We start from the raw sequence: 25,617 nt of genomic DNA, 5'->3' as shown, positions 1-25,617 counted from the left end.
AGGGCTGTAAGTAATTATGGTATTAACATGAAAATCCTGGTCTTTTGTGTGCTCAAGAAAAGGTGCCTTTTTATTAGAACATAAAGTCCTGTGTGTTTACCTGGAAGCCTGGTTGGAGAAAGTCAGCACCTGGAGGGTGTTTGGTCCAGTCACAGTGGTGGCATTCATAAATATTTATTTATTTACAAACATTCATGTGCCAATGACTTTTTCTTTCCTCCTTGGCTATTTTATTATTATTATTTTTTAGGTGTGAGGAAACTGGACAACGACAAAGACAACTTTGAGAAAGGAGCAGAGGACAAGTTCACGCTTGATGCTCCAAATCTGGGAAGGTTGAGAAAAATTAACATAGGGCATAATAACAAGGGTGGCTCTGCTGGCTGGTTCCTTGCAAAGGTTAGTTATTCCTTAGGAGATGTTTAACATAAGGGTATTCTGGGATCAAAATGTCTCACTTTTCACCCTCTCAGCGGTCTGATGCCAAGAAATGTAAGGATGTTGGCCGGAGGGCTGATGACAGAGAGGGATGGCTGGGTCTACAGCATACTCTGTGTATTCAGAGCGCAGTTTTCCCTCACCGTTGTGTGTCCACTGCTTCTATGCACTGGTTTAAAATGGGATAGTCAGAAAATAAGGGACATCCCGGTTTTAAGTAAATTGCCCATCATCTCAGGGCATGTTATGGCAGTGAGAAAATCCAGTTCTTAGGACTTGAATTTAATCTCTTAAATCTTGTTTCTCCTGCATCAGTCACTGCATTGCTTCTTTAACAGATGAGGGGGCACTCTCAAAGCTGGGGCCTCCAAGCCTTCCTGACTTTATCAGCTTAACTCATTACCAAGACAGCAAAGATACCAGACTCTAAGAAATACCTACTGAGTTTGTTCATATTGGAAATTTGCAAAGTCTTATAACTTGGCCAAATTTAAGTGATTTATCATTGGCACAGCAAATGATATATCCCTGCCACAAAGACACCTGTCTTCCACTCCCACTTTCCTCCACATTTTAATCTCCTGCTTTAAGGCATGAAGGCATTGCAGCTTTTAGTGAAATGGCTGAAAAAATATTGTAAAAGGAGAAATCAATGAGCCTTTCCTCTAACCTCATTTTCTTTCCTGTGCCGGTGTCATTTAACACAGTTGGCTCTAATCCATTGAAGATCTGACCCCAAATTTGTAAAACCTCAATAACAGGATGGTTTGATGTATTACATATGCAAATATTAGCACATGCTTTTCAGCCATCCCCATAAGCTGCACTAAAAGTTATTATATTGACTGTCCATGAAAAATGCAGAAGATGAAAAACAGAGCTGTGGGGCTTCCTGTAATAAGCAGGGGGAAAAAACACAGAAAAAGAACTTTGTTCTTACAGTACAAATGAAGTCTGAATGACATGATTTTGCTGATTAGGTCACTTCAGTCTCAAAGTAGTGGCCAGTTGCAGCCAAAATATTAATCCTATTCTCTGCCACGTGAACCACTGAGATGTTTGAGATTAAGTAAAAGGCAGCTCTTGCCTTGTAAGTACAGCTGGAAGTTGGAGGAACAAGCTAAACCACAGCCCAGTTATCCTGAGCAGTTGGTAGATGTTTCTCTCTAATTTGCTCCAGGACCTGAGGGCTCTAGCGTTGTTACTCCTGGAGGAACTTGCTAAGCATCATTAGATGTTCTCATGTTTCTTGTGTCTTCAGTGCAGCTTATACTCAGAGCGGGTTTTCTACCCCTAAATATGTGAATAAAGACATTAACACTTACACAAACTGGATCAGCTGGTAGAGGGGCATCTGAGTGTTGATACTGCCCCTAAACCTCATGCTCCAGCACAGCACTGCCCTCTCATGCTGACAGTCCCGACCCTGGCAGACACCGCGGTCCCTGTCTACAGAGGTGCAATGAGAATCTGTAATGCTACAGGCAATAGTTCAGTGTAACATGACTGGCAGGCTGGGAACCTCAGCGTCCCAAAGAACCATTTCACAAATATTTCAGGAAGGATAGGTTTCAGATTTTCCCTGTTAGCTCTGAAGGTAGAGAAATGTGGCAATGATGGAGAAATGTGGCAATGATGTTCTACCCTTAATAGTGAATTTTTGTTCTCTGAGGCATAGAGGCAAGTGGAGGTTTTGAGTTCTTAGTTTCTGGCTGAAAATCTCTGGGACTCTGCACTGCTTGTCTAAAATACTGTAGTAATTCTACGGAAAGCTTCAGGAACATGGATGTACGGTGGTGACAAATGCTTCAACAGGAGGTGGAAGAAACTCCAAGTGGGTAACACTGGCCTAATCTGGTGTTACAAGAGAAGACGTTCCCCAGCTTGTTTCAGTAGAACATCTCTCTAGAGTAGGGCCAAGAGCCTGGTCCTTCCATGTTAGAAACTATCCCTACCACGAGGTTTCATGGCTGTCTTTGCATGTGGTTCCATACCAGAATAACTGAGTGGAATTAGCTGATATTAGTAGCTCACACAAGCTGATCCAGTGGTCTTGATTTGTCCTAAAATTCATTGGTGCTGTTTCATAACATGGTCCCAAAACTGAGTGAGAATGAAGACAGGCTGTTCCCAAAGCAGAATGAAGAGCTGATGTTCAGTTGAACGGAGATGAGTAGCCAGCAAACCCGCTCCAGAGAGAAGGAAGACAGGCCAGCCAGCTGGTCTTGGTAGCAGAGACATTTGGTCTTGTACACTGTGAGATACAGATTGAGTTCACTAGAGAAAAAAAAAGAAAAAAATCCACCACTTTTTATTAGCTGATTGTCTGAAATTCTATCAGTTCTAATTAAGGAGGGGAGAGGGATGTGCTTGAATATTAAATATCAGGTGAAACGGACAATATGCATAAGCTTCTGCTCTTCCGTCACCCCCTCGTGTAACACCTTTGCTTTTTCTGCACATATTCTGCAAAGAGCTGTTTCTTTTCGCTTAGGTGATCATTGAAGATATCGGCAACAAATGTGTGTACCAGTTCCCAGTTGGACGCTGGTTTGCTTTAGATGAAGATGACGGAAAAATCCAGAGGGACATTCTTGTAGGGGGCACTGAAGCCACAGGTAAAGTCATGGGCTGAATCCATGGTGGGAAATGCAAAGGTGCAAAGGCCTAACTGATGTTTCTAGCCATGTCTTCCTTAGACAGTTAAATGTCCTGGCCTCAGGGAGACCTAGAGTGGACCAGCTCTTGGTGACAGGCAGTTTCATGCAAGGTCCCTCAACTACCACCGCATTCCCCACTTCCACATCTCACTGGCGAAGCTGTGTGCAGGACATTCCTACTGATTTGTGACCTGATGCACCTGGATAAGGGGCTGATGGGCAAAGGGTGAAAGATCCAGCACGTACTTCAGCAAGTCACTCGCCAGCCTTCAGAAAGCGGATTGCTATTCCCAAAGTCACAAAGGTGCCACACCATAATCCATGTTAGGCTTCAGGTTATGGACTGGGGAATGATGGATCCTTTTATAAAACAAGACAGGCAGTTCCAAGCCCTAAAACTGGCTTTTTGATCATCGAACCTGATTAGAGCAGAGGCAGACAAATGTTATGTCTCTGTTAGGGGAAACCTGGATATAAAGTCAGTAAAACAAATTACCACTAGGCAGAAGATGATTTGGATAGTGTTTTGCCTGTATTTATTCATTAACAGAAAGGTAAACACTGTGACTATGCACTTAACTGGTGCTCTTTACTTCATTTCAAGGTCTATAACATCTGCAGTCTTCGTATGCCTCCCTGCATGTGCACTGGACAGTGGCCTGGGTGTGGAAACCTGATTGCATGATGTATGTTGTGAAAAATAGAAAGATAGGGGAAAGAAATCTTCTAACTAAAAGATTGCAGCTCCCTTACTAAAAACTTTCCTTGTTGTTTTGCATTTGTCAATGTACATTTATTCTGCTCTCGTAAGTTCTGTTGAAGATATTCCATTTGCACAGTGAAATGCAATGAATACAATTTTTAATGCAAACTTTAAAGAAAGACAGGATTGTTTGTAAGGCAGTGAGTTCTGACATTCCTACTTTTTCCAAGATCCCTACGAGAGTTATGGGTGGTTTAGGCCACGGCAGGACCTAGCTTGGGCCCTCACTGTTTAGACATGCTCCCTAAAACACTCTTAGAGTTAAAGAAGTGTTTCCTTATTCAATACCATAGCACAGGCCTAAGATATGCCTGTCAACGAGCCCTCTGGGAAGCAAGGCATGTAGGAAGAGGTCATATCTATTTTAGACCAACAGATAGAGCTGGAAAAAATAGAGGGTTTTTGTACATATAAATTCTATTTCAGAAAGCATTTCTCTTCCATTTGGGGCTAAAAAAAGACATTACCTCTCCCAGAGCTTGCTGTGCTGTGATCTTTAAAGTCGCACAGTGGCAGTGCAGGTCCTGCTGGCTTCTGCAGCATTAGAGGCTGCCAACCCCGCGTTCCCAGAGTGTGGTGGTGTTACACACCTTGCCCCAGCTGTTGAGAGCAACACCCCTATCCTCTCAGCATCCTTTGATGTTTCTGGTGCTCGGTACCTCTGAAAATCAAGCAACTTAGCTGCCAATTTAACTTTGCTTTCACCAAATTATCACTACAATAAGGACATCAAAACAGCACAGCTACAGTGTCAGGCTTTCTTCCAGTGAGCCATGCGATGGCAAGTTTGTGACCATGAACCTGTTTCTCTTGGACAGTATGAAATCAGCCATGTGTTCCTCAGATGTATGTGTGGAACGAAAACAAATTGTTGCGCTGTGTCCAAGTGGAAAACTAAAAAGGACCGGTGGGAAATCACCACAACCCAATGTAAACCCAATCAAGAATTGTGACTTTCAGCCTCCTCCCTATATTCTTCCTAACCGAATTCCTGATTCCTTCAGGTATTGTGTATAATGTTGCTGTAGTGACAGGAGATATCAGAGGGGCTGGCACAAACTCCAAGATCCACGTAATCCTCCACGGCTCCAAAGGTTTAAAGAACAGTGGGAAGATTTTCTTGGAAGGAGGTGAATTTGAGCGTGCCAGGACAGATCTCTTTAACGTGGAGATAGCAGCTCTTCTCAGCCCTCTCAGCAGAGTCACCATTGGGCATGATAACTGCGGCGTCAGTTCTGGCTGGTACTGTGAAAAGGTAAGACTAGGTCGCTGGTCTGTAGGCAGCTGTCAGGTTGTCTCCTGTTCACAACCTGACCCCAACAACCAAATAAGTTTAAAAATTCTGCCTTTGTTTGGATGACAATATCCCCAGTTTAGCAAGTCAGTGTTATACATAATGCATGGTAGTAGTGATTGCCTCGAAGGCACATTAAACGCATGAATCAATCACTCACTAATTGAGTTGATTGCCCTTTGCAGTCACAAAGATAGGTATTATTTTCTGCTCAGCGCCAAAAGCATCTTCAGACGTTTGCCCAGAGGGCCAGACAGAAACATGGTCTTGGATTGTGCTGAGCATTTCAAAGCTATCATCCGTACTCAGATGTTCCTGAAGTTTTTAGATGCTGCCAGGAAAAAAGTGGCTGACCGTAGCTATCCCTGGGAGGCACTGGAGCAGCGCGGGGCTGCGTGCAGTGCCAGCAGGGCCAAGAGTGCAGCACTGCCTACCCCTCTGGCAGACTCCTGCCTGCTATTACACTCCAAAGTTGGAAGGGCATGCGGTTTTCCTGGAAAGCAAAGCTGGCTTAGGATGCATTCGGAGGTTTTCTGTGCCTTGTGTTCTCCACAAAACACTGCAGTGTGGCACGGGGCATGCGTTGTGCACTGGCCCAACGTGAACTCCTGCGACCACGCTGCCTGTTCTCCTTGGCTTCCCCGGTGGTGTTTTGCCACTTCTTGGTAGACCTGTTTTGGTGTACTCTGGAGGAGTGGGAATAACAAGACGGGAGGGTCCTGAATATACTCCTGACGGGGAACCATGCAACGACCTGGTCTTGTTCATGCAGACTCGTCCAGGGAACCTGGCTCTGAGAGCAGGACCGATATCCCCCACTCTGTCATTGCTTCAGTTGCTTAAGACTTGCCATATTCAAATTCACCTCTCCGGTTTCTTTCTCTAGGTGGTGGTTTACTGCCCGTTCACTGGTATCGAGCAAACCTTCCCTTGTGGGAAATGGCTGGATGAAGATGAAGGAGATGGCCTCATAGAACGGGAGCTCTACGAAATGGTCTCCCTGCGCCAGAGAAGACTAAAAAGTAGGTACAAGCGTGCAGTAGCCTCCTGTGACCCGGCTCCGTGGCAGTGCCCTGCATGCCACCCACGCAATGCAACGTGGGTAGGCCCATGGTCAACCGGAGGCCGAAGTGCATCAGGACCTGCTTGAGTTTCCTCTTTGAATGTCCTGGTTTGGAAAGTTAAAGAAAAAATGAAACCCTTAAAGTATTTTGAAGAACTGCACTCATTTCCTAATGGGAAAGAAATGGGGTCTAGCAGCCTTCCGAGTTCGCTAGGCTTATGAATGCTACATCCTCACCTTTGCAGGCAAGCCAGGAGGTTTCTTCTCATTATAGCATTAAAACCTACTTGGTTCCAAGGGAAACTAAACCTAAATATATTAAAAATACAGATCTGAGGGAAAACAGGAAGAAAAAACAAACTCTTCCCACCAGCTTTAATTTTTTTACTCTGGATCTTAGAGGAAAAAACAAGGTATTAGTCCTGTCCAGCTGCCAAATGTGCCTCCCAAGGTGAGCAAGCACTGCATTTGAAGCCTTTTCTCTAGAGGGAAATGCATGTGCTTGCTTGGAGGTGCTGCTCAGTGCCGTGCAGGGCAGTGCACCAGTACGATTCCTTCACACGAGCCTTGCTGGCTGCGTTTGCACCAAGCGATGCTGTCTCACCCATGTTAGTGTGTGTGTGTAAGCAGAATGTTTTAATTAGGATAATAGATGCAGTTTAATCAGAATGCTTCGGGTGGGCTCCTGCTTAAGCAGCAGTTCATTTAAATAAGCTTTATCTAAATGTTAGTCAGTGTTATAACCACATTACGTCTCTGCCTCGGTCCATTTAACTAAAGCATCTGCAACCTTTAACCCTCTATTATCAGCTCTGATTGTTATTGACAGGCTAATTCCCCTGCTGCCGCAGTGCAGGAGACAGACAGAGAGCATTAGCCTTGAGGAATCTGCGACCTTTAGCTGCCAGATTAGAGAAGCGTAAGACTTGGAGTTAGAAAAGACCTATTATGTCATCTCGCCTATCGCTCTGTGCATGCAGGACCGTCCTTTTCTGTGGGTTGATCAAAGCTCGGTTCAACCTCACTTTGGGTATCCATGGTGAAATGGCTCCCTGCACGGTGTTCCCCCAGCGAGCTGTAGCTCGACATGTAGCTTGTTTTTATTCTCTGCCTTTTTTATCCCCCCTCCCCTTATCTTGCTTGTTATCCTAGGAACCATTGTGTCGGGTCCAGCTCCCCTTGGTGTTTGTACCCTGGGGGAGAGTTGCTTTGGCTCAGAGAGTTTCCTAACTGCCCAGATTGCTTGATGTGAAGGGGAGTTTGGGTGAGACACAGGGGAATTTGTCCACCCAGCCCTGCGAGGATGATGATGGTTGCTTGGGGAATGCCTAGGGTCTCCCTGGCTGCTGCAGACCAAGCTCACCCAGGTTTCTCCTGGTGTGGTTTCTCCCTGCCAGCCCTCTGTTGGCATATACTCCTGATATAAGGTTCCCTCTCCTCCTCCCTGCACATGCATCATTCCTCTTCTCCTTCCCCTCAGCAGCAGAGGTCAGGGAGGCCAAGCAGGAAAGATGAAAGAAGTCTCTGGTGTCCAGTTTGGCTTTGCTCTTTTCCCTGGCCGCTATATCACATGCCATGAGCAAACTTGCCTCAGCTCCATTTCTGCTCGGATAAAGCTCGTTGGTGCTTTTCAGAAGACAGTGTTCATGAACATCTTGAATACTATTTAAATAGGGGAGAAACTTTTTCTGAAGAAGTGTTTCCTCTCCCCACTCATTTTTTGGGTAGCTCAGTCCCCTCCCTTTTGTAATTACATGCTGAGTAGATCAGTAAAAAGCTAATTTATATGCACATCGTAGTATTTTTATATTCAATTCTGGGCTCTGAAGGTCAAGCTGTGCTCATGTGGGCTCAGGCATACCAAAAGGGTTAGCAATTCTTTCATTAGAATTTGTTAATAATTCAGCCAATGTCTGAGTCGGGAAAGAAACCTGTTCCCTCTCCTGTAGGTGCAGCAAGGCCTGCAGAAGTGAAACAGATTATTATGAATGAAGTGAGAATGCAGATGAGGGGCTCTCTAGAGGAAATAATGTCACCTTCACACATGCAGCCATTCCCTTATATGTAAACCAATGTGAATTTGCTGCATACAGGCTCTTCTTATAGTTAAAATGCTGGGTAAGGACTTAAGAAATGCAAATTCAGCTTGTAGCTTTGCTGCAGACTTTGGGCACTTCACTTGGAATAACAGAAGCGCTAATTGAAATTGGGTGGGATTTAGGTATTTAAATCATATAAACACTTCTGAAAAACACCTTCACCTCCCTCTGAGCATGTTTGTCCCACATCATGCAACCTGGTGAGAGACACCTGAACTGGATCCAAGCAAGGCATACCGGAGCATAGTACCTGTCCTGCAAGAAGCGTATCTGGACTAATTGGCCTGATATCTCAGGAAGGCTCGTTAGCTCAAGGTGAAGTGGTATGTGGTTGCATCCATATTGCTGCTTGTTCTAGAAGCAGCTCATCTAGAGCGAGTTTTGGGAGCTACCTGGACCTGCATCACACGGTATCAGGTACTTGGAGCTTCTTTCCCATTGACAAAAAGAAAGATGACACTAATTCCCTGCATTAAAAATGGTCTTTGAAGCTAGAGTTATGAGTGTTGGAGAAGTATACTGAAACTGCAGAGATGGAGCAATTCCCTAGATTATCCTGTTACTAATGTATGACATATAATAATGTGATTCACACATAAAGTGGTGATTTATGTGTTTTCTCATTTTATTTTAAAGTGAGACACATTATTATTATATTTCCAGGCAATCTCTTTCCAGTACATCATGTAGCAGCTGATAATGTTTGTGCAGAAAAGGATAAAATATCCACATCTTCTTTCATCCAGCCCTCTCTACCACTCAAGGGAAATGATGAGAATTGTATTTTTAATGCTTTTAATGCTTCTAATTATGTTTAAAATTTAACTTTTAAACAAAATGCCTTGAACCTTTTTTTGCAGAAAATCCTTGGTCTCTCTGGATCTGGACAAGCGACATTAAGAATGCAGGGACAGATGCCACCATCTTTTTCCAGGTTTATGGAGACAAGGGAAAGTCAGATGAGATGAAGCTGGACAACAATTCAGACAACTTTGAAACTGGACAGACTGACAAGTTCATGGTATGGATCCTGTGTGAGTGGTCAGTTTGGCATAGTATGGCTTCTCAAGACATAAACTTTAGCTCTGTATGGAAAGCCAACAGCACGAGACCTTTATGTCAGCATGAGATCTCAATAGAGCCTTCTTGAGTAGAGGAGAAGCCATTCAGTTTGGTGGTGATGCAAATGATTTCCCCACCTCTAGATCTGTCCTGCCTTCTCCAAATAGGGCTTAGGCTGATATTCCAGGGTGCTCAGGTGGCAATGAGCTCAAGTCATGATGACATTAAATACTACATCTCCTCTGTAGCTCCTGAAGTAGATCGCCTTTACCCTCAGGCACCGCTCCATCCCCATAAAAGCTCTGCTGCACCCACTTAGACCGTTTTAAAGGAGAAATGGACTTAATATTCCCTGTCAAGAGTGTTTTCTGAGATCACAAGGAACAACACCGCAACCTTAGAAAGAAGTAAGCAGCCACATTCCCTGTGGGGCTGCTTCTTAGGTGTCACGATCTTTGGGATTTTTGGAGTAAGCTATTACTCCTTTTACTCCCCTCCCAGTGCCTCAATGGGCATAAGCTATTTACAGGAGAAGTAGCAGAGGTGTTTCTTGTCCTGAGTGACGAGGTCTTCACCCTCCCTGGACATGAGCCTCTGAATATTTGGGGCTGAGCTTCAGCAGCATGCTGAGTTTGGAGGCTGGGGAGGGTTGTCTTCTGTTCTCAACTCCCCTTTCCCCATTCTCAAGTATGTTCCTAAAAGTTAACTAGGCACTAGCCAGAGAAAAGTTGAGAAGCAAAGGATTTTAATTCATGGCTGTGGCTAGAACATTCACCCCTTTTGCATCAAAATCCATAACCATCTTTTGGAAAAAGTGTGGCCGTGTTTTGCAGGTCCTGTTTGAGAAAAAGCTGCAGCTTGACATGAGCCTTTAGTTGTTATTTGGAAAACAGTTTCAAGGAGCTCTTGTGATCAAGGGTGTCTGGATTCAGCCTATATGTTGTCCTCTCATGAAAAGAGAGGCATCGAGCTGTCTTTGCAGACTGGGGTTTAGTACTTTTTAAGAACATTAGTTTTTAACTTCTCTCTGATTTGGCTCTTAAAAGAAGTTTTGTGGCACGGTTTGTGTATATGCGTTGCCGACCTACAGAAATGAGTAATGTTCTTTTTTTCCTCTGTAGATTGAACTCCCTGATCTCGGCACATTTTATAAGCTTCGGATATGGCATGAGAAGAGGAACCCCTTTGCAGGCTGGCATCTGAATAAGGTGAGAGCAAGGAAAGCTAAACCTGAAAAGCCACACTGGTCACAAAAGCGTACGTTGTCAGTCGTGCATCACTGCCTTTGCCAGCTGGCAGTTGAGTTTGACATGCTGCGGTCAAAGGCCTCCGTTCACAGACTGTGCTGAGTGAAGAGTGGAAGTGGAGATCCTACGTGAAAATGGGGCATGAAGGAGGAGACACTGTAGCCTCTGCAAAAAGGTGTGGAGAGCAAAGAATTCATTGCACGTTTTTTTGGGAGGAAATTCCTTCTCCTACCCATCCCTGTCAGTTTAGTCTGGTGGACAGCACCCCTTATGTATGCTGTGCAGAAGTGGAGGTCATCTCCTTTGTGGAGTCACATCTGTAGTTTCAGGCCCCGACGAGAGGAGGGAAAGAGTATTTCCCAGCACTGATTGACACTTCCAGCAAAGCTCTTGGCTTAGAGAGCTGCGCCTGTGCTGAGTCCTAGCAGTTTTCTTCCACCAGGGTCTTAGCTCTTGTGCTAGGACTTTGGAAAAACATGTGAAAGCAGTGAAGGTTGCTGCAGGCGGATGTGTGTAGGGGATGTAAATCTTCCCAACTAGCAACAGCAGATCCTAGCCCCTTTTCTTGCTTTCATAGCCCCAAAACCTGGGGCATCACATGCAGTTCTTGCTGTACTAGGCAATCTAGGAGCTGAACTGGTCTTCGTGATGTGAGACCTAGGCTTTAGGTTCAGCTAGGCAGGGAGGAGGCGGTAGGCACAAGGAGAGGAGTAGCAACAAGTCACTCGGTCTTGTAGCACTTGGGGTTGCCAAGAATAAGCCAGTGATTAGTGGCAAATGTGGTGCTTGCGTTTGTGTTGGAACATGTGGGAAAGGAGAGCAATGTGAAATGGCAGCTTCCCGCAGCCCAGATTGATGCTAAAAAGCACGTTCCCCCATCTTCTTGACGCCAGACCACTCTCATTCCCCTCCCACCACCACACATGCCCTTCTCTCTGCCCCTCAGCAACCTTCTTGCTCTCAGAGACCATTACTGTACAGAACAAGAGAGGCAAATAAGTCCCTTCCTGGCCCATTTAGGCTGGTCATAAATAAGGAGAAGAAAAACTGCTAAAGGAGGACACCTATGATACAGTGAAGTGTAGCCTGTCCTGACGGGCCGACAGCTCCATTGCTGGAGTTGGACACATGCAGTCCGGAGGAACCAGCGGAGGCTGTGCAGGAGGGAGCCATAATGTGCTGTTTGGGAGATATACAAGGTGATCTTCTTCATCTTCATTCATATTTCCTTTGTTCCACGTGCAATGATTACTATGCTGTCAGCCCTTACCTAGATCTGGAAGGCAGGTAGTTCATCTCTAAGCTTCACCCATATTCTTTCTTGAAAGTCTTGAGGATTTCTCTGCACTTAAGAAAACATCCACTTTTTTCTGCAGCCATAAATAACTGTGATGATAAATCACAATTTACCGCTTAGAGATTTTTCTTCTGTGCCTCTAATGTGCTTTGACAGACTCTGTTCTGCATTGTTAGGGAGCTGCAAAGGCAAATGCAACTCAACACCTCGCCTGTGGGGAGAGGGCAGCACGTATTGCTGCGTTCACCACGTTGCAGGAAAGGGTCTAAAGATCTTTTTGTCTGTGGTTGTTAGCAAAGAGAAAGTGCTGGTCAGACTTTGGGCCACCACAGTCATCTTTATTAGTTTGTTCACAAGCGGTGACCAAGAATGCCTTGTTCTTCCATACATTTCCCTTCTTTTCCCTCATGGAAATTGGGTTCAGACAAGAGGGATCTGCCCATGGGGATTCAGTTCGGACCAAACTGCCTGACCAAATGTGGCCACGATGCATGAAGTCAATCTGCCTGGGTACAGCAAGTCCAACACTTTTTGGGTGTATCAGGCTCACTGCACATGAATCCCATCACTCATGCATCTGTTTTAGCAGCCAGGAGCCCCGGATGAAGCCTTAAGAACGCCTTGTTCCATTCCTCACACATTTCATGCTGAGCTTACTTCATATCGGGGTAAGGGTCCATCTTCTACTACAAAAATGTAGAAACAGCCATTACTTGTCAGACCGAAAGGCTGCCTAGCCCAACATCCTCTCTCCTATGGGACCCAGCCTAGCCCAACATCCTCTCTCCTATGGGACCCAAGTGGGTGATTAGAGAACAATAAGAGAAGGACAAGCATTTTTGATACTTCCCCTTAATATTGTTCCAGCATGGAATTACTTCCAGCTCAGGCATTTAATTCCTGATCTGACCTACTAAATAACATGAATTTAGTAGGTTTATTTGTTTTCAATTTACTTGCTCAAAAGTTCCAGTCTTCCTTTGAATTTTAAAACTTTGAGCAACTCTTAACTGCTTTTGGCAAGGAGTTCACAGGCTGATTATCTCCTTTTGTTTGTTTTGAAATTTTTCTCTACAAGCAGCATTTGATGCCCTCTATTTCTTGTACCAGAAGAGAGAGTGAACAGTTGACCCCCCCGCCTTCTCCATACCACCTGTGATTTTGTAGACCTTCATCATATCGTCCCTTCCCCTGCTCCTCCAGCCATCTGCAGAGTCCCGACTTATTACTCATACAGAAGCTACTCCACATCTTTGATCACCCTTGTTACCATTTTCAGAGTGTTTTCCTAAATTTGCTATGCACTTTCATGAGAAGAGGGCACTCGAATTGCACTTGCTATCCAAGACATGCTCTAACTGTAGCTTTATGCAGTGGAATAATGATTGTTTCTGTCCTGATGTCTGTTTCTTTCCTAATAATCTCTCCATTTTTTTTCTTTTTTTTTTTTCTTTTTTTTTACCTCCACTCAATACTGAGCTGATGTTTCCATCGTGCTGCTCAGCCTGATGGCTGAAGACTAGAATCGAGGTCCTGAACTTGTCAGTGGAAACAAGCAGTGCTAGAGGGACGGGACCATAATGTTGCAAAGAAGCCAGAAAACTGCATTTTACATAAGATTTTTGTATTGTTTTGCCTTTTGCTTTGGATAGGGTAAATGTTAGTGACCCTGCCTGGCAGTGGTAAATGCGTTGGTCGTCATGGCCTCCTTGAAAGGTAGAAGGTTCCTCTCTGCAAAGTTCATTCTCTTGTGTGATAAGCCAAGTCATCATGGTAACTATGCTTTAAAAAGAAATTGCTTGCTCCTCTGCGCTTCCCAGCGTGCCCTGCCTGCTCTGTGGTGTCCCATCTTCATCTGAGGACTCAGATCACCCGTGTTTTGTCTGGGCACAGTGTGGCACGTGGTGAGCAATTGCTGAGAATCATGGTATGGATCAAAACTTTCACAACATGCGGGAGCCATTGGCCCACGAGATCCACCGGCAGAGAAAGAAGGAAGGAAAAGGCGTCGGATACGACAGCCTTTCGTCGGTACCTGGTGGCCTCGCTCTGGAAGGCGTTCAGGTGCGCCACGGCGCGCGAGTCTCAAAGACATCCTCCTTATTAACGCGCGTTATTTCTCTGCTGTGACCTACTCTGGCTTCCCAGGCAAAAAAAACCTGTCAGGACCTTCTGCTTTTTGTCTCTAAGCCTCTGAACTCACGTGGTGTTTTGGTTTAATGAAGGTAACTCTGCTGAAAACGCTGACAAAAGAAAAATACTCCTTCAACTGCGGCCGTTGGCTAGATATAAATGAAGACGACAACGAGATCGTGCGGGAGCTCCCTGCAGAGGGGTCTCTAGTGACTGAAGTCATGCCAGGTGAGAGCCGCGGGCTCCGTATGGCGGCTTGTTAAGGGCTGGAGGGAAAGAAACCTTCTTTGTGCAAGCGATGCGCAGGCAAGACCCCTGCAATTCAATTAGCCTCCCTTTCTGGCACTTTCTCTCTGCAGCATTTTCCGTGTGCATCATTAGCTGCAGGGAGCATCAGAAATCCCAGACGCGTATTCTGTGCAGATTTCTTTGTGGTGGGAGATGGGAGAGATCTGGCCATAGCACAATTGTTTTCAGTGGCATACTTTCTTCAACTTGTGGGGGTTTTTTTTCCAGCTTCTATTTTTTCTGCTATCCCTTAAATAGTGGAATGCCAGGCTCAAATGAATGCTCATGAAAAGCATGATTAGCTGAAATGCAGCTTAAAATTTAACAATCATTTTTGCACTTAGAAGTTTTATTTAATTATACGCACCTTTACGCAACTATATGAATAAACATATATACTTGCACCGAGCAATGTGTGCAGGGGCATAGGGACCTTTCATTACCTGTGAGCAATCAGAAACATTTTTCAGTTAACTAAACCCAAACTGGAAGGTTAATTAAAGAAAGCCACAGAGCTTCCCATTGGCTTTCTGAAGTCCATCTTTCCATCTTGATCTTGTACCACAAAAATTAAACGTACTTGGAGAGAGAATTTTGGAGATCAGAATAGCCCAAGACAGCTATTGGGGTTTCTTTTACTTCCATGGATGTATCCAATGCCAACTGCTTGCAGAGATGGGGCTCCATGCTCTGCAGACCACGAGTCTCCTGTTTTCTGAAATTCCCTATGAACTCAGTGATCTGCATGCAGCTGAGCTGTTCTGCAGAAGAGGAAGAGTAATTGTAATTGCAGATCTTATTAAAATGTAAATAAACTTGTTTTCAAAATGTTTTTTTAATCAGTTGTGGAGAGGGTTGCTTGAGTTCAAATGCAGGCACTTCCCCATAAGGAGCAATCGAGCTGCGTGGAGGCAAGAAGCAGCACCTAAGTGTTGGGCTTGCTAGTGGGTTTGGGAGGCTGGATCGTAGCTTCTCACCTCACCTTGAGGAAAGGCAAATGTGGTCGTGGTTTAACCTGCAGAAACTCTCCGAGTCATGGTTTGTGCCAGGCTTCCTTCCTGAACGCTTTGCGGACATCAGCCACTCCTTCCTTGGAAATACGGTGGAAAGATGACTCTGCGGGTTTTACCCAAAGGGGAGGGTGTTTCTGTGTGGTTGCTTGGAGGGATTTTATTTTATTATTAACATTTTGGGCCTTGCAATTTTGTTTTTCCTTTTGCTAATGATAACGTGAAATGCAGAAGTCACTACATTGGCACAATGGCCAACTGAAAGTGTCAACACCTGAAATTAATTGCGAGTCTGTGGAAAAATGCAGTAAATGTAAACAACAATTAATTGTGTTGCCAAAATTAATAAATTTCTGTCTTCACAGTGATAAAGTACCGCGTGACGGTTTGCACCGGGACGGTGAGTGGGAGTGGCACGGATGCCAACGTCTTCGTCTGCCTCATTGGCGACCAGGGAGACACCGGCGAGCGCGTTCTGTACAACTGCATCAACACCGTTAATAAATTCGAAAAAGGCAACGTAAGTTCATGCGACAAACGGGCTGGAACGTGCTGATTAAAGAGTGAGACCGTTTGTGGATTTTTTTGAGATATGCATTTGCAAGCTCAGCTGATTTGTCTGCTGGTTTGGCCTTGGGGAATAGGGGGACCTAAATTGTAGGCATAGGGTATCGTAGCTGGTTGTAGGAGGGAGGCTTAGGCCAGGGGCAGCATGCCCTTGCTTGGCCATGGGAGGTTCATAAGAGTCCCCCAGTTTGCTCCCCAGCTAAGTATCGACTGTTGAAATTGCGGCTTCAGATTGGGGAAGGATTCCAGGAAATTCGTCCATCTTCCAAGAACAAGGGGGAGCCTTTCTTCCTCCATCTGATAGTGGGAAAAATTGTTTTTTATGGCAAAGGAGGCAAAAGCGTCGTACTTAATGCACAAAGCAGAAGCTCGATGTATTTTCTTTTTATATTTCCCTCGCTCTCCCCTCCACAGTGCCACACTCAATTTTCATGTCTTCTTCGCAGTCTGTTTTCAACATGTTTTTGTATGCTGGTGTCCCGAATAAGTGGGATGGAACAGGTCTGAAAAGGAAGTTGAGTCTCTTCATGGAAAGCAGGAGATAATGAAGAGGTCAGATTGTAGCTAATGCCCTTGTTGCATTAACAAACAAATTGTGTGCTGATCTGATCCATGGGGGTCAACCTACTTTATGTATATTCAATTGTGACACGCATTTTGGATCTCTAGGGTCCAACTTAAACTAATAAAGTCTCATCAGTATCTCCTAAAGGAGAGCTTGAGAATTTGATCATAGGGCTCTGCAAATTGCCCATCTTTTGTGTCACGATTTGGTTGAAAATTTTGAATGGAAAGAAAATGAGGATAAGAGGATGCCACGCTTTCAACACTCACCATTGAATTTAGGCTTGTGAAATAGGCATTAATACTTTGGATTTTCCTTTGAGTGTCTAGAAGTTCCAACTCTACACTGAAATCACTGAGATTTTTCAGTCTTTAGAAGAAGTTTCATTAAGTTTTTCTTGTGCTCATAAGATCTGTGTCTTTGGAAACGCATGGCATTTACACAGTGAGAAGTTCATTCTGATTTGAAATTATATAAAGGTTCGCAGACATGGACAGTGCAAACCTAAAATTTTTGCTCATTGCATTTACATTATAGATTTTGATAAACCTGGTTCTAAAAAGTAGGTCCAGACTCTAAAGGATAGCATTTGTCATTTGGGGAAGTCTTGTTTTCTCAAGATGGTAACAAAGTGAGTCATGTTGAAGACTGTTTCTGTGAAGTTCCAAATAAATGTTTGGTTCACAGGAGACAGAAGTATTTTAAACACAGATGATCACTATTTTATTTTAACTCCCGAAAATGAGTTATAGGGTAACTTGCATGAAGTAAACAAAGGAAAATAGGAAAAATAATTCTGGAAATCAATTCATGTGAGTAATTGCATCCAGATGATGTAAACCAAAATGGGATCTGTTAATGAATAACTGTTCTTTTGGCATGAAGAGCCGAAAGCTGGTGAGTGAATTAGAAGCAGTTAAAGGATTGATCCTGACAAACTTAGAGCTCGTATATTCAAGAGACTGAATGAGTATATCTACACTGATTAACTCAAATATACTGTTAAAAAGAAAGGTAGATAAGTCAGCACAGTCTCTAATCTACAGCCACTTAAACCAATAGCACCTTGATTACCAATTTAACTTGAACAGTTGGCTTACAGATTCAAATTAACAGTCTACACAGAAGGTAAAACTTAAAGATGCCTCTAAATGAGGTGTTTAGTTTGTGGCAATTGCATTCATTTACTTACTCATTAATTTATATCAGCCATCAATAAGTAAAATGAGCATCAGGCCTAATGAAACAGAGTTCATTGACTTAGTCTGACTCAGTGAAGTTTTGATAACTTAAGGGCCTGATTCAGCAATCTTGAGTTTGTAAGTAATGCTAGTTCGTGCATGTAAGCCCATCCTTAACACTGGAAAAAGCAGCAGTATTTTTTTAGTTGTTCTTATTTTAAAGGTCAGTTTTGAGGTTGCTTAAGTATTCTTCCCTCAATGACAGAAAAATTTAGGAATATTTTTATCCATATTTGAAAATTATAAAATATATTTTTATAAATATTCTTTCCCAGTTGAATCCCACTACCTTCCTGTCACATTTCCTCGGAGCTAACTGGATATATGCTACTCACATATGTGCTTCACAGACTTTTGGGAGATGATGAATGAATAAGTCACAGCTTTTGGTTGGCTTTCTCTTACCTGATGGTAACCACAGCAGTCATGTCTGTATGTTGGTCTGTATGCTTCAGATCTACTGGGTGTTCATACAGGTATTTACCATACATATGCGTGCATCTGCACATGTACCATAGATATTTATCTGGCCTTGATTCCCGTAGGGGTGGCTCACTCTTAACACATCTCCCTTTCTTCAGTGGAAGGAACTGCTTCTCCCAGTTCGCTCTTGGGTAAGAGACTAAGCTGTGGTTCTGAGGGGCCATCACTTAGATTACTCTGCAGGTTGCTGGTTTTAGCCCTTTTCCAGGAAAAAAAGACCTAAAATTGAGGTCTTTTGTGGGGTATTAACAGAAAGAAGGCACCATCGCTACCATTAGATCCTTGGTTAGGTTCATGCTGGCCTCTGAATACAACTGAGGGACCAGGCTCCTGAGCGGCTGGAGATAGGCCCAGATGCCTGGGTGCCAGGGAGCGGCTGGAATCCAAGTCGTGCTTGGTAGTCCGTGCTGTCTGAATTGAATGTGGTGCAATGTCTTCAAACTGTATCTCTAAACACTTCTGTGGATTTGGTCTGAAGGTCTGAGTGCCCAAGGTCACCCAGAAAGCTTATATCAGAGCAGGGGTTTAAACTTGGATTTCCTGCTTCCCTGTGTGAACTTCTTAATAACCAAATTACTTCTCTTCTTTGCAGTTGTGGAGGGCAGGCAATGATGTGCGAGATTTAAAATGCCGGCAGATATTTGTAAATCTAATGTTATACTTCTAGCACAAGTATTCAAGCTTTCATTCTTTGGTAAATTAACTTGTACTAACTCCTTCATCTTGTGAAGAACTATCTTGCAGCATACTGATGATGTTGGTTTGATTGCGACAATAAATTTGGTTGGTTGGTTTGTTTTTAAAGAGAACTGCTGCCTTATCATTTTTTTTTTCTCCTTGCCAAAGGCCGACGAATTCTTCGTGGAAGCAGTGACGCTGAAGCAGGTGAGGAGGGTGAGGATAGGGCATGACGGCAAAGGAGGAAGCAGTGGCTGGTACCTTGACAAAGTGATAGTGAGGGAAGAAGGACAGCCAGAAAGTGAGGCTCTGGAATTCCCCTGCTACAGGTACTGGACACAACGCTTGCAAATTATGCCTCCATCTAGTCATCTGTCAGACTTCGAAGATCCTAGCTGTTGTTCCAAGACTGTGATTTTCTGAGCACAGCTTAATCCTTTTTAGCTATTCATTCACTTATTTTTGCTAAGCCTGAAAGCAAAATGTGTGGATTGGGAGGTTTGAGATGCTGTTAACTCCCCTTACCAAACGAACAGCAGTCTGAATTGTGAACTTTGCAACAATTAGCTCAGTAATATATAGAATTTCCTGAATTTCCTGAAGATAAAACTCAACCTTCCAGTACCACATCCAGTGTTACTGCAATTGCCTGCTGCAGAAACACACTCTGCAATCTATAGCAATCTCCTGGGTTTATTGCATATGTGGGACAAGGTCCTGGTCCCTCACATGCACATCCCATCTTCCCAAGAGCAATGGGATGCTATTTTTGTGTTGGGAGAATGCAAGATTGTTATGCTGCCATCTCCTTGCATGCAGGGAAATGCATCTCATGCAGAGAGAGAGTTGCAGGGCACAGGGCTGTAACTCATCCTCATGGGCGAGTTACGCATGTATTCTTCTCTTTCCTAGACAACCAAGTGGCCAGAAGGAATGGGCTGTAGTGAGGCTACCCATGGGGAAGCCGGAGGCACCATATGTCCCGGCGCTAACCAGGGTCTGCCTCAACATCTTAGCACAAACCAGTGAGAACCGGGTGAAAACACAAGAGAGCAGCATCAATATAGTTCAGTGTCCTGTAGCATCCAGCTGCCCTTGCAGGACGTCCAGCCCTGTAGGATGGAAGCCCACTGAGCTTCTCTGAACAGCTTTGAGTTCCCGTTCTAAAAAGCCATCTCCTGGGAGACAAGCGGAATCGTAAAATGCAAACACAATTATTCTTAAATTGCCAACAAGGGTAAAACTGCTAAGTTGGTTACTTGTCGCTTGTCAGTATAAATCAGGAAGAATTCCACTATGATCAGGGGAGTCAGCCTAATAAAAACAGCGCAGAGCCAGACCCACACCCTCTGCATTGCGAAAGCACAGCAGAGAGCAGGCCAACTCGCTGGGGAGACAGCACTGAGCAGCAGATGCAATGCCATCTTGATTGTGAAAAGCAGGCAAGTCTCTCCCTTTTTTGAGAACAAACCACCACATTATGTCATTGCTGTCTTTTGATACATATTTAACAGCCATATGTTTTACTGAGTTAAGCGACCAAGCTAGACAGGTTTTTGCTTGGGCATGAAGTGTCCACGTGAAGAGCTGTTTTGCTGAGACTCTTCAGAGATATTTCCGTGTCTAACTGCACTGTGCAGCTGGTTCATGTTAAAGATTTTTCTGAATTGTCTCCTTACTTGGCCATTTAACTAGCTGCCTTCCCTCAGCTCCAAGGGATGAACCCGTTCCCCTAAGGGTGGCATATGTGGAAGTGTTCCCCTGAGTCCAGGGACTGAAAGGGAGGGAGAACCCCCCACCAAGACCTTAGCCACAAAGTATCTATGGGGTACATTCAAGTCACAAGTGATGGGATTGTACCCTTCCCACCTTTCTCAGGTGAGAACGGTGTTGTTTGTGTAGCTGCATTTGCTGTCCTTGTACCAGCATTATCCCTTCCTCTCAGATTGAGAAGGTAACATGACTGATCACCTCCACACAAGGGGAAAGCTGCTCCCCACCACCGTCTTTGGTGCCTGTGTCTCCTGGGAGACTGGGGCATCATCGTAGTCTACAGGTGTCGTCATGGAGTCTGGCGATATCTGAGGGCAAAGGTGCTCACCCACTGCATCCTCCATATACGTCTCCATGACCTGCAGCGTTTGGACGTTTCCCTCCAGTCCTGTGGGCCAAGGACAGCTTTTGTCCTTGCTGCTTTGGCAAGTGCTCAGAGGGGCTCGCTTCGCCTGCTTCTTCAGAATTGAGACGTTGATAAAGACTTGGCCAAGAAGGGCAGCCCTCTCTTAGCGAGCCAGTGCAAGCAAGGTTAGCTAGAGACTCCATCCTGGGGACACCGGGGAAGCTTCCATTTCTGCTTGGTCAGTCTGTGACCAGCCAGTGGATATGCTGGTGTTCTCGTTGCCTTCATCTCCAAGACCCGATCAGCTTCTACTCTTCTACGCAGCACAGTCACGTGGTCTGGAGAAAATAACTTCTGCTGTCATGTCCTTGCTGAAAGCTGCTTCATTGATTTGCTGTCACTTAGCCACTGCTGTGAATGAGCTGGAGGACAAAATGCCTTCCAACAGCAACACATCTAAACTGTGCAGAAACCTCCAGAGGGTCCTTACCCCCGTAAGAGCTAGGCTGTACTGGGATGTGGAGAGCGAATACTACAGTGGAGAGCTGGCTAAATAGCTCCCATAGTATCTAATTTCTCAAGGATACCAGCATGAATCTCCACTGCATATAACTCATTGAAGTCCCTGTTGTTATTATTTACATATTCATGAACATGGCTATGGTTTTTCTTTTAATTTAAAGGCTTTTCTATGACTCTGTAAGGGCATCTTCTCCTAATAGTCACAATGGTGCTCTGAGACAAACTATCTTTGTTTTACAAGGGAGCCAGCAGAGATAAAGAGAAACTAAGTGGATTAATTGTGAATTGGTGTCAGATTCAGGAAGAGAAGCCAGGAGTAATGATTCCCAGGCCTGTGCTTGCAACTCCTAAAGTAGCTGGCTGTGAAGAGAATGGCTTGTAACTCTTCTTGGAGTAAGTGATTTTTAAAGTGGTCATCTGAACTGTGCTTCCAAAAGAAATGTAGGTAACTTCCCCAAGTGTTCTTGGCGGAATTAGGACTTCATCACACGGGCACATTGCAGTACTGTTCCTGCCTGTTGACCACGTGACGTTGTTACAGTCGTGCTTTTTTCAGACTGAACACTGAATCACTCAGTGATACAGCCGAACCATTTATGCCTTATAATGCCTGATGTGGTTTAAGTACTGTATTTATGAACACCACTGGAAAGTTCAAAATGAGGAAGTTCACCTTTCACCCCAGAACTGGAGCCAAACCTTTTTGAAGCTTAGAACTGAGTTCTTCAGCTTTCATTTTCTCCTCAAGGCTCTGTGGAAGTCTGGGAATGGACGAGCTGACATTCTCTAAAATAGCCTATTTTTCATAACATTTATATCCCAGACAGAAACGAATTTTCAATCAGGCAAAGTCGTGAGTTCATGATAGGATAGAATTTTATGTGCTATAAATCATTACAGCTCCGCTGAAATCTTCAGTGATACTTTGTTACACATTTCTAAGCATATGGACTGCAACATCCTAATTTTTCTCCAGGGCAAGCAAGCATACGGGAATGTCGTTAATTCTCTTAAGAACAACAGACACGCCATGAATGGAAGGATGCACTATGAGTTCCTCAGGCCCCTGTGAAAGAACATTTATTTAGTCAAGTGCCAAAAGTGCTCCTCATACAAAGGATCCAGGGAAACCTTCTGTTTTATAGAATCCCCTCTAATGTCTAGACATTTTGTATATACTTATACATATGTTATGCATACAGATGCACATACACAAATCCAAATGGATATCTGAGTCTGTCTAGATGTGCTGTTCATTCTAGTTGTACACAGACTATCATCTACTAGATAAAAAACGTTATATGTGGTATCATACCAGATTTTTTTTCAGTGTTTCCCTGACTCTTTGAACCCCTGTTTAGACATTCTCTCTGAAGCAGCTTTCATGTCGTCATTGCATCAGCTGGGGGTTATCAGACGTGCAGCATCTTTTTAGAACCAAGTGGGTGATACAGGACACGTGAACACCTTGTAAAAGGCATAGTGACATGTGTTACATGCATCAAAATTGTATGGAAACTAATCAGAGATAACTAAGGATCTGGTAAAATAAAAGATTTCTACAGGTCTTTTGTACTAGGAATATGATGGCACTGTGCTGAAAAATCCTATTTTCTTTCAAATGATGTGTTCACAATGTGTCAATCCGTTTGTGCTCAGCGTACGACTGGAACCCCCTGGCTGCAATGTGCTGCTCAATGATATGCTATTGGAATTACATTTGAGTAAAATTAGGATGTTGCAGCATATGTGCTGGAGAAAAGGAACACAATTGTATTGCTCATCCGAATGCTTCCTTTGTCACTGAAGCCACCTTCTTGGGAGAATAGTGCTCCTGCCACATCTGGCTATTCTTTTGGCCCAAATGAAGTAAGCAGCCTTTTCAAGAGCAGCAGCCTTAAGTCACTTCTGTTAATAATCCCCTATCTTCCTCTTCCAGTCCAAGAAAAACTCCTTCCCTTGCCATCAGCAGCTGCCAACACTGGTAGAGGGAGGCTATTTATCTAGGGATGCGATCTCCTTTTCGGATTCATTTTCCTTGTCCATCTTGTCCAGAGATGAAGCAGGTAGAAATTGCCCTCCTGCACACAGAGATCTGTTTCTCGTGGAACGTACTTTGATCCTGCTGCCTTCACCTGTGAATATCCCACATTTCCCTAAGGCATCAGCAATGGTGAAGGTGACAGAAACAACAGCATGTGCACCGGGAGCAGAATCAGCAGCTTGCAGGACACAAAAACCAGCGGCAGGAGAGCAGAAGTAGCACCTTGTGGACTTCTGCCTTCCTGAATGTCAGGCTGAATTTGGGGTGTCCTGGGGTGGTGGAGTTTAGCCTCTGATTTTGTGGGTCCTCCCAGTTAACCTCCATGTATGCAGAACCTTGACTTTTGTAATGACTTAACCCCTGGTCATCGGATACCTCTCCAAGGATGTGAACCCTGAGCCAGCATCAAGAACCACATGATACAAAGGTATTAAGGACCAGTTCTAACAGGTAAACACTCCCCTCCAACCCCAAAACATCAATTCTTATAAAGCCTTCCTTTCTTAAGACGACACGACACCTTGGCATGCTCCTCTTCTGCCCTTACACTCCACCCTTGCTCAATTCCTGACATCAATTTCACAGGCTTCCCCACCGGTTTTACTGCTCCTCTGTCCCTGCTGCATCCCTCAGCCTACACGGAGGCACAACATTGCACCTGATGACCTCACGTGGTACAAACCTCATGCTGATCCCCTTAGCTTTTAACCCTTTCCAAGCAGCCTGCCTTAGATAGTGAAAGGGAAGAATACGGGGTAGGCTGCGTACCCGACAACCAGCGAAAGCCTGTAAGGGAAATGGGAATGATGTGTGTGTGTGTGATGGGTGGTTTGTGCATCTCTCTTTTGCATGGTGACTTAGTTGCTGGAGTTTTGGGGACTGGCCTGCTCTAGCTCATGTTTGGCATCCTTTCCCAGTGCTATTTTTTTCTGCATGGTGTCTTCATGCATACTGTTTTCCTGTGAGTGGGAAGGAAGAGGAGGAATCTGAAAAGATGGCATTTCTTCAGATGAAGGAAACGGAGATACGTCATCCTCTGTCTTCCAGTGTATCGGGCTACCTCTTGGTCACCATTGCCAAGTCCAAGCGATCGTGACTATAAGCTGTGCTGGCTCATTGCCAGTGAGATACCAAAGAGGGGTTAGATCCGGCTGTCAGCAGGCATTTGTTTCCATCCCTGAAATGTTGTTATGAGGGTCATTCACCGGTTTCCTTGTGCAGTGGCTCATCAGCAAAATCCAAGCTGGAAGCTTAACTGGGAATCCCCCCTTTTTTCGTGTGAGGGTCTATCAAGGAGAAAGCACGTGGCAAGGCAACATTGCAGGCAGCTGGCAGCGCGTGTGTTGCTTGTGTTTGTGCAGGAGCAGGTCTTCAGCCTGCTGTTGTTCACATAGCTGTGTGGCCTCATTTAAAAAGAAACAGCTTCTGGGGCTTTGTTTTTCCCTTTCTAGTTGAGGGAATTATTACAGCAATTTAAATACTCTGCAGGACCTGCCAGAGCCTGCTTGCTTGTCCTTTTTTCACCCTGCACTGATGCTAAGCAGTATTTTTAATGGCAAAAGACAGTGCTGCAGATAGCTGTGTACCGGAGAACAACAGGCTTTCTGTGAACCGCTTCTTGCCCTCATGATGTGCTGGTCAAACACTGAAATAGCCCCCCTGCACCGGTGTGGGAAGCCTGACCCAAAATGCGTGCTTGCAGGAATATCTTGTGTGCTGCTGCAGTAAGTGGAGAAAAAGGGTTGGAAGTAAAAAGTGAAAAACTTGTACCAGGGCCTTTGCTGTATGTCGTACACCGCTTGCTGCATGCCATACGATGCATTTTGGGCTGTCACTCCTCCCTCCCCAAGGCTCAAGGAGTAGCTCTGATGGTTACCGGAGCAGCAATTGGTTCCTCTCCATTTTCCTTTCAAATTCCTTCGCTTGACATTATGGCCACACTTAGCTTTGTGCCAGAGCTCTTCTTGATAATTAGTCTAGTTGGATCATTACATTAAAGCTGAGAAACAAAGGAAATTCTTCCTTCTACTAGTGTCAGCTATCT

General features: G+C 44.5%; 1 protein-coding gene across 3 annotated transcripts in view; it reads left to right on the top strand.

The window, feature by feature from the left end:
• The window catches only part of LOC135324727 (lipoxygenase homology domain-containing protein 1-like), a 117,832-nt gene that overhangs the window by 15,274 nt on the left and 76,941 nt on the right, over positions 1–25,617 (top strand). For all 3 annotated transcript variants that reach the window (XM_064501585.1, XM_064501584.1, XM_064501586.1), the window contains exons 4-12: positions 251–399; positions 2,933–3,056; positions 4,866–5,116; positions 6,042–6,177; positions 9,178–9,338; positions 10,501–10,587; positions 14,149–14,284; positions 15,720–15,874; positions 19,057–19,217. In XM_064501585.1, the coding sequence (XP_064357655.1) occupies positions 251–399; positions 2,933–3,056; positions 4,866–5,116; positions 6,042–6,177; positions 9,178–9,338; positions 10,501–10,587; positions 14,149–14,284; positions 15,720–15,874; positions 19,057–19,217 (1,360 nt within the window). The remainder of the gene's footprint in view (positions 1–250; positions 400–2,932; positions 3,057–4,865; positions 5,117–6,041; positions 6,178–9,177; positions 9,339–10,500; positions 10,588–14,148; positions 14,285–15,719; positions 15,875–19,056; positions 19,218–25,617) is intronic.

The sequence above is a fragment of the Dromaius novaehollandiae genome, chromosome Z, assembly GCF_036370855.1.
Source record: "Dromaius novaehollandiae isolate bDroNov1 chromosome Z, bDroNov1.hap1, whole genome shotgun sequence".
NCBI lineage: Eukaryota > Metazoa > Chordata > Aves > Casuariiformes > Dromaiidae > Dromaius > Dromaius novaehollandiae.
The sequence above is the reverse complement of the archived record's forward strand: the minus strand, read 5'-3'. Positions and strand labels throughout refer to the sequence as shown.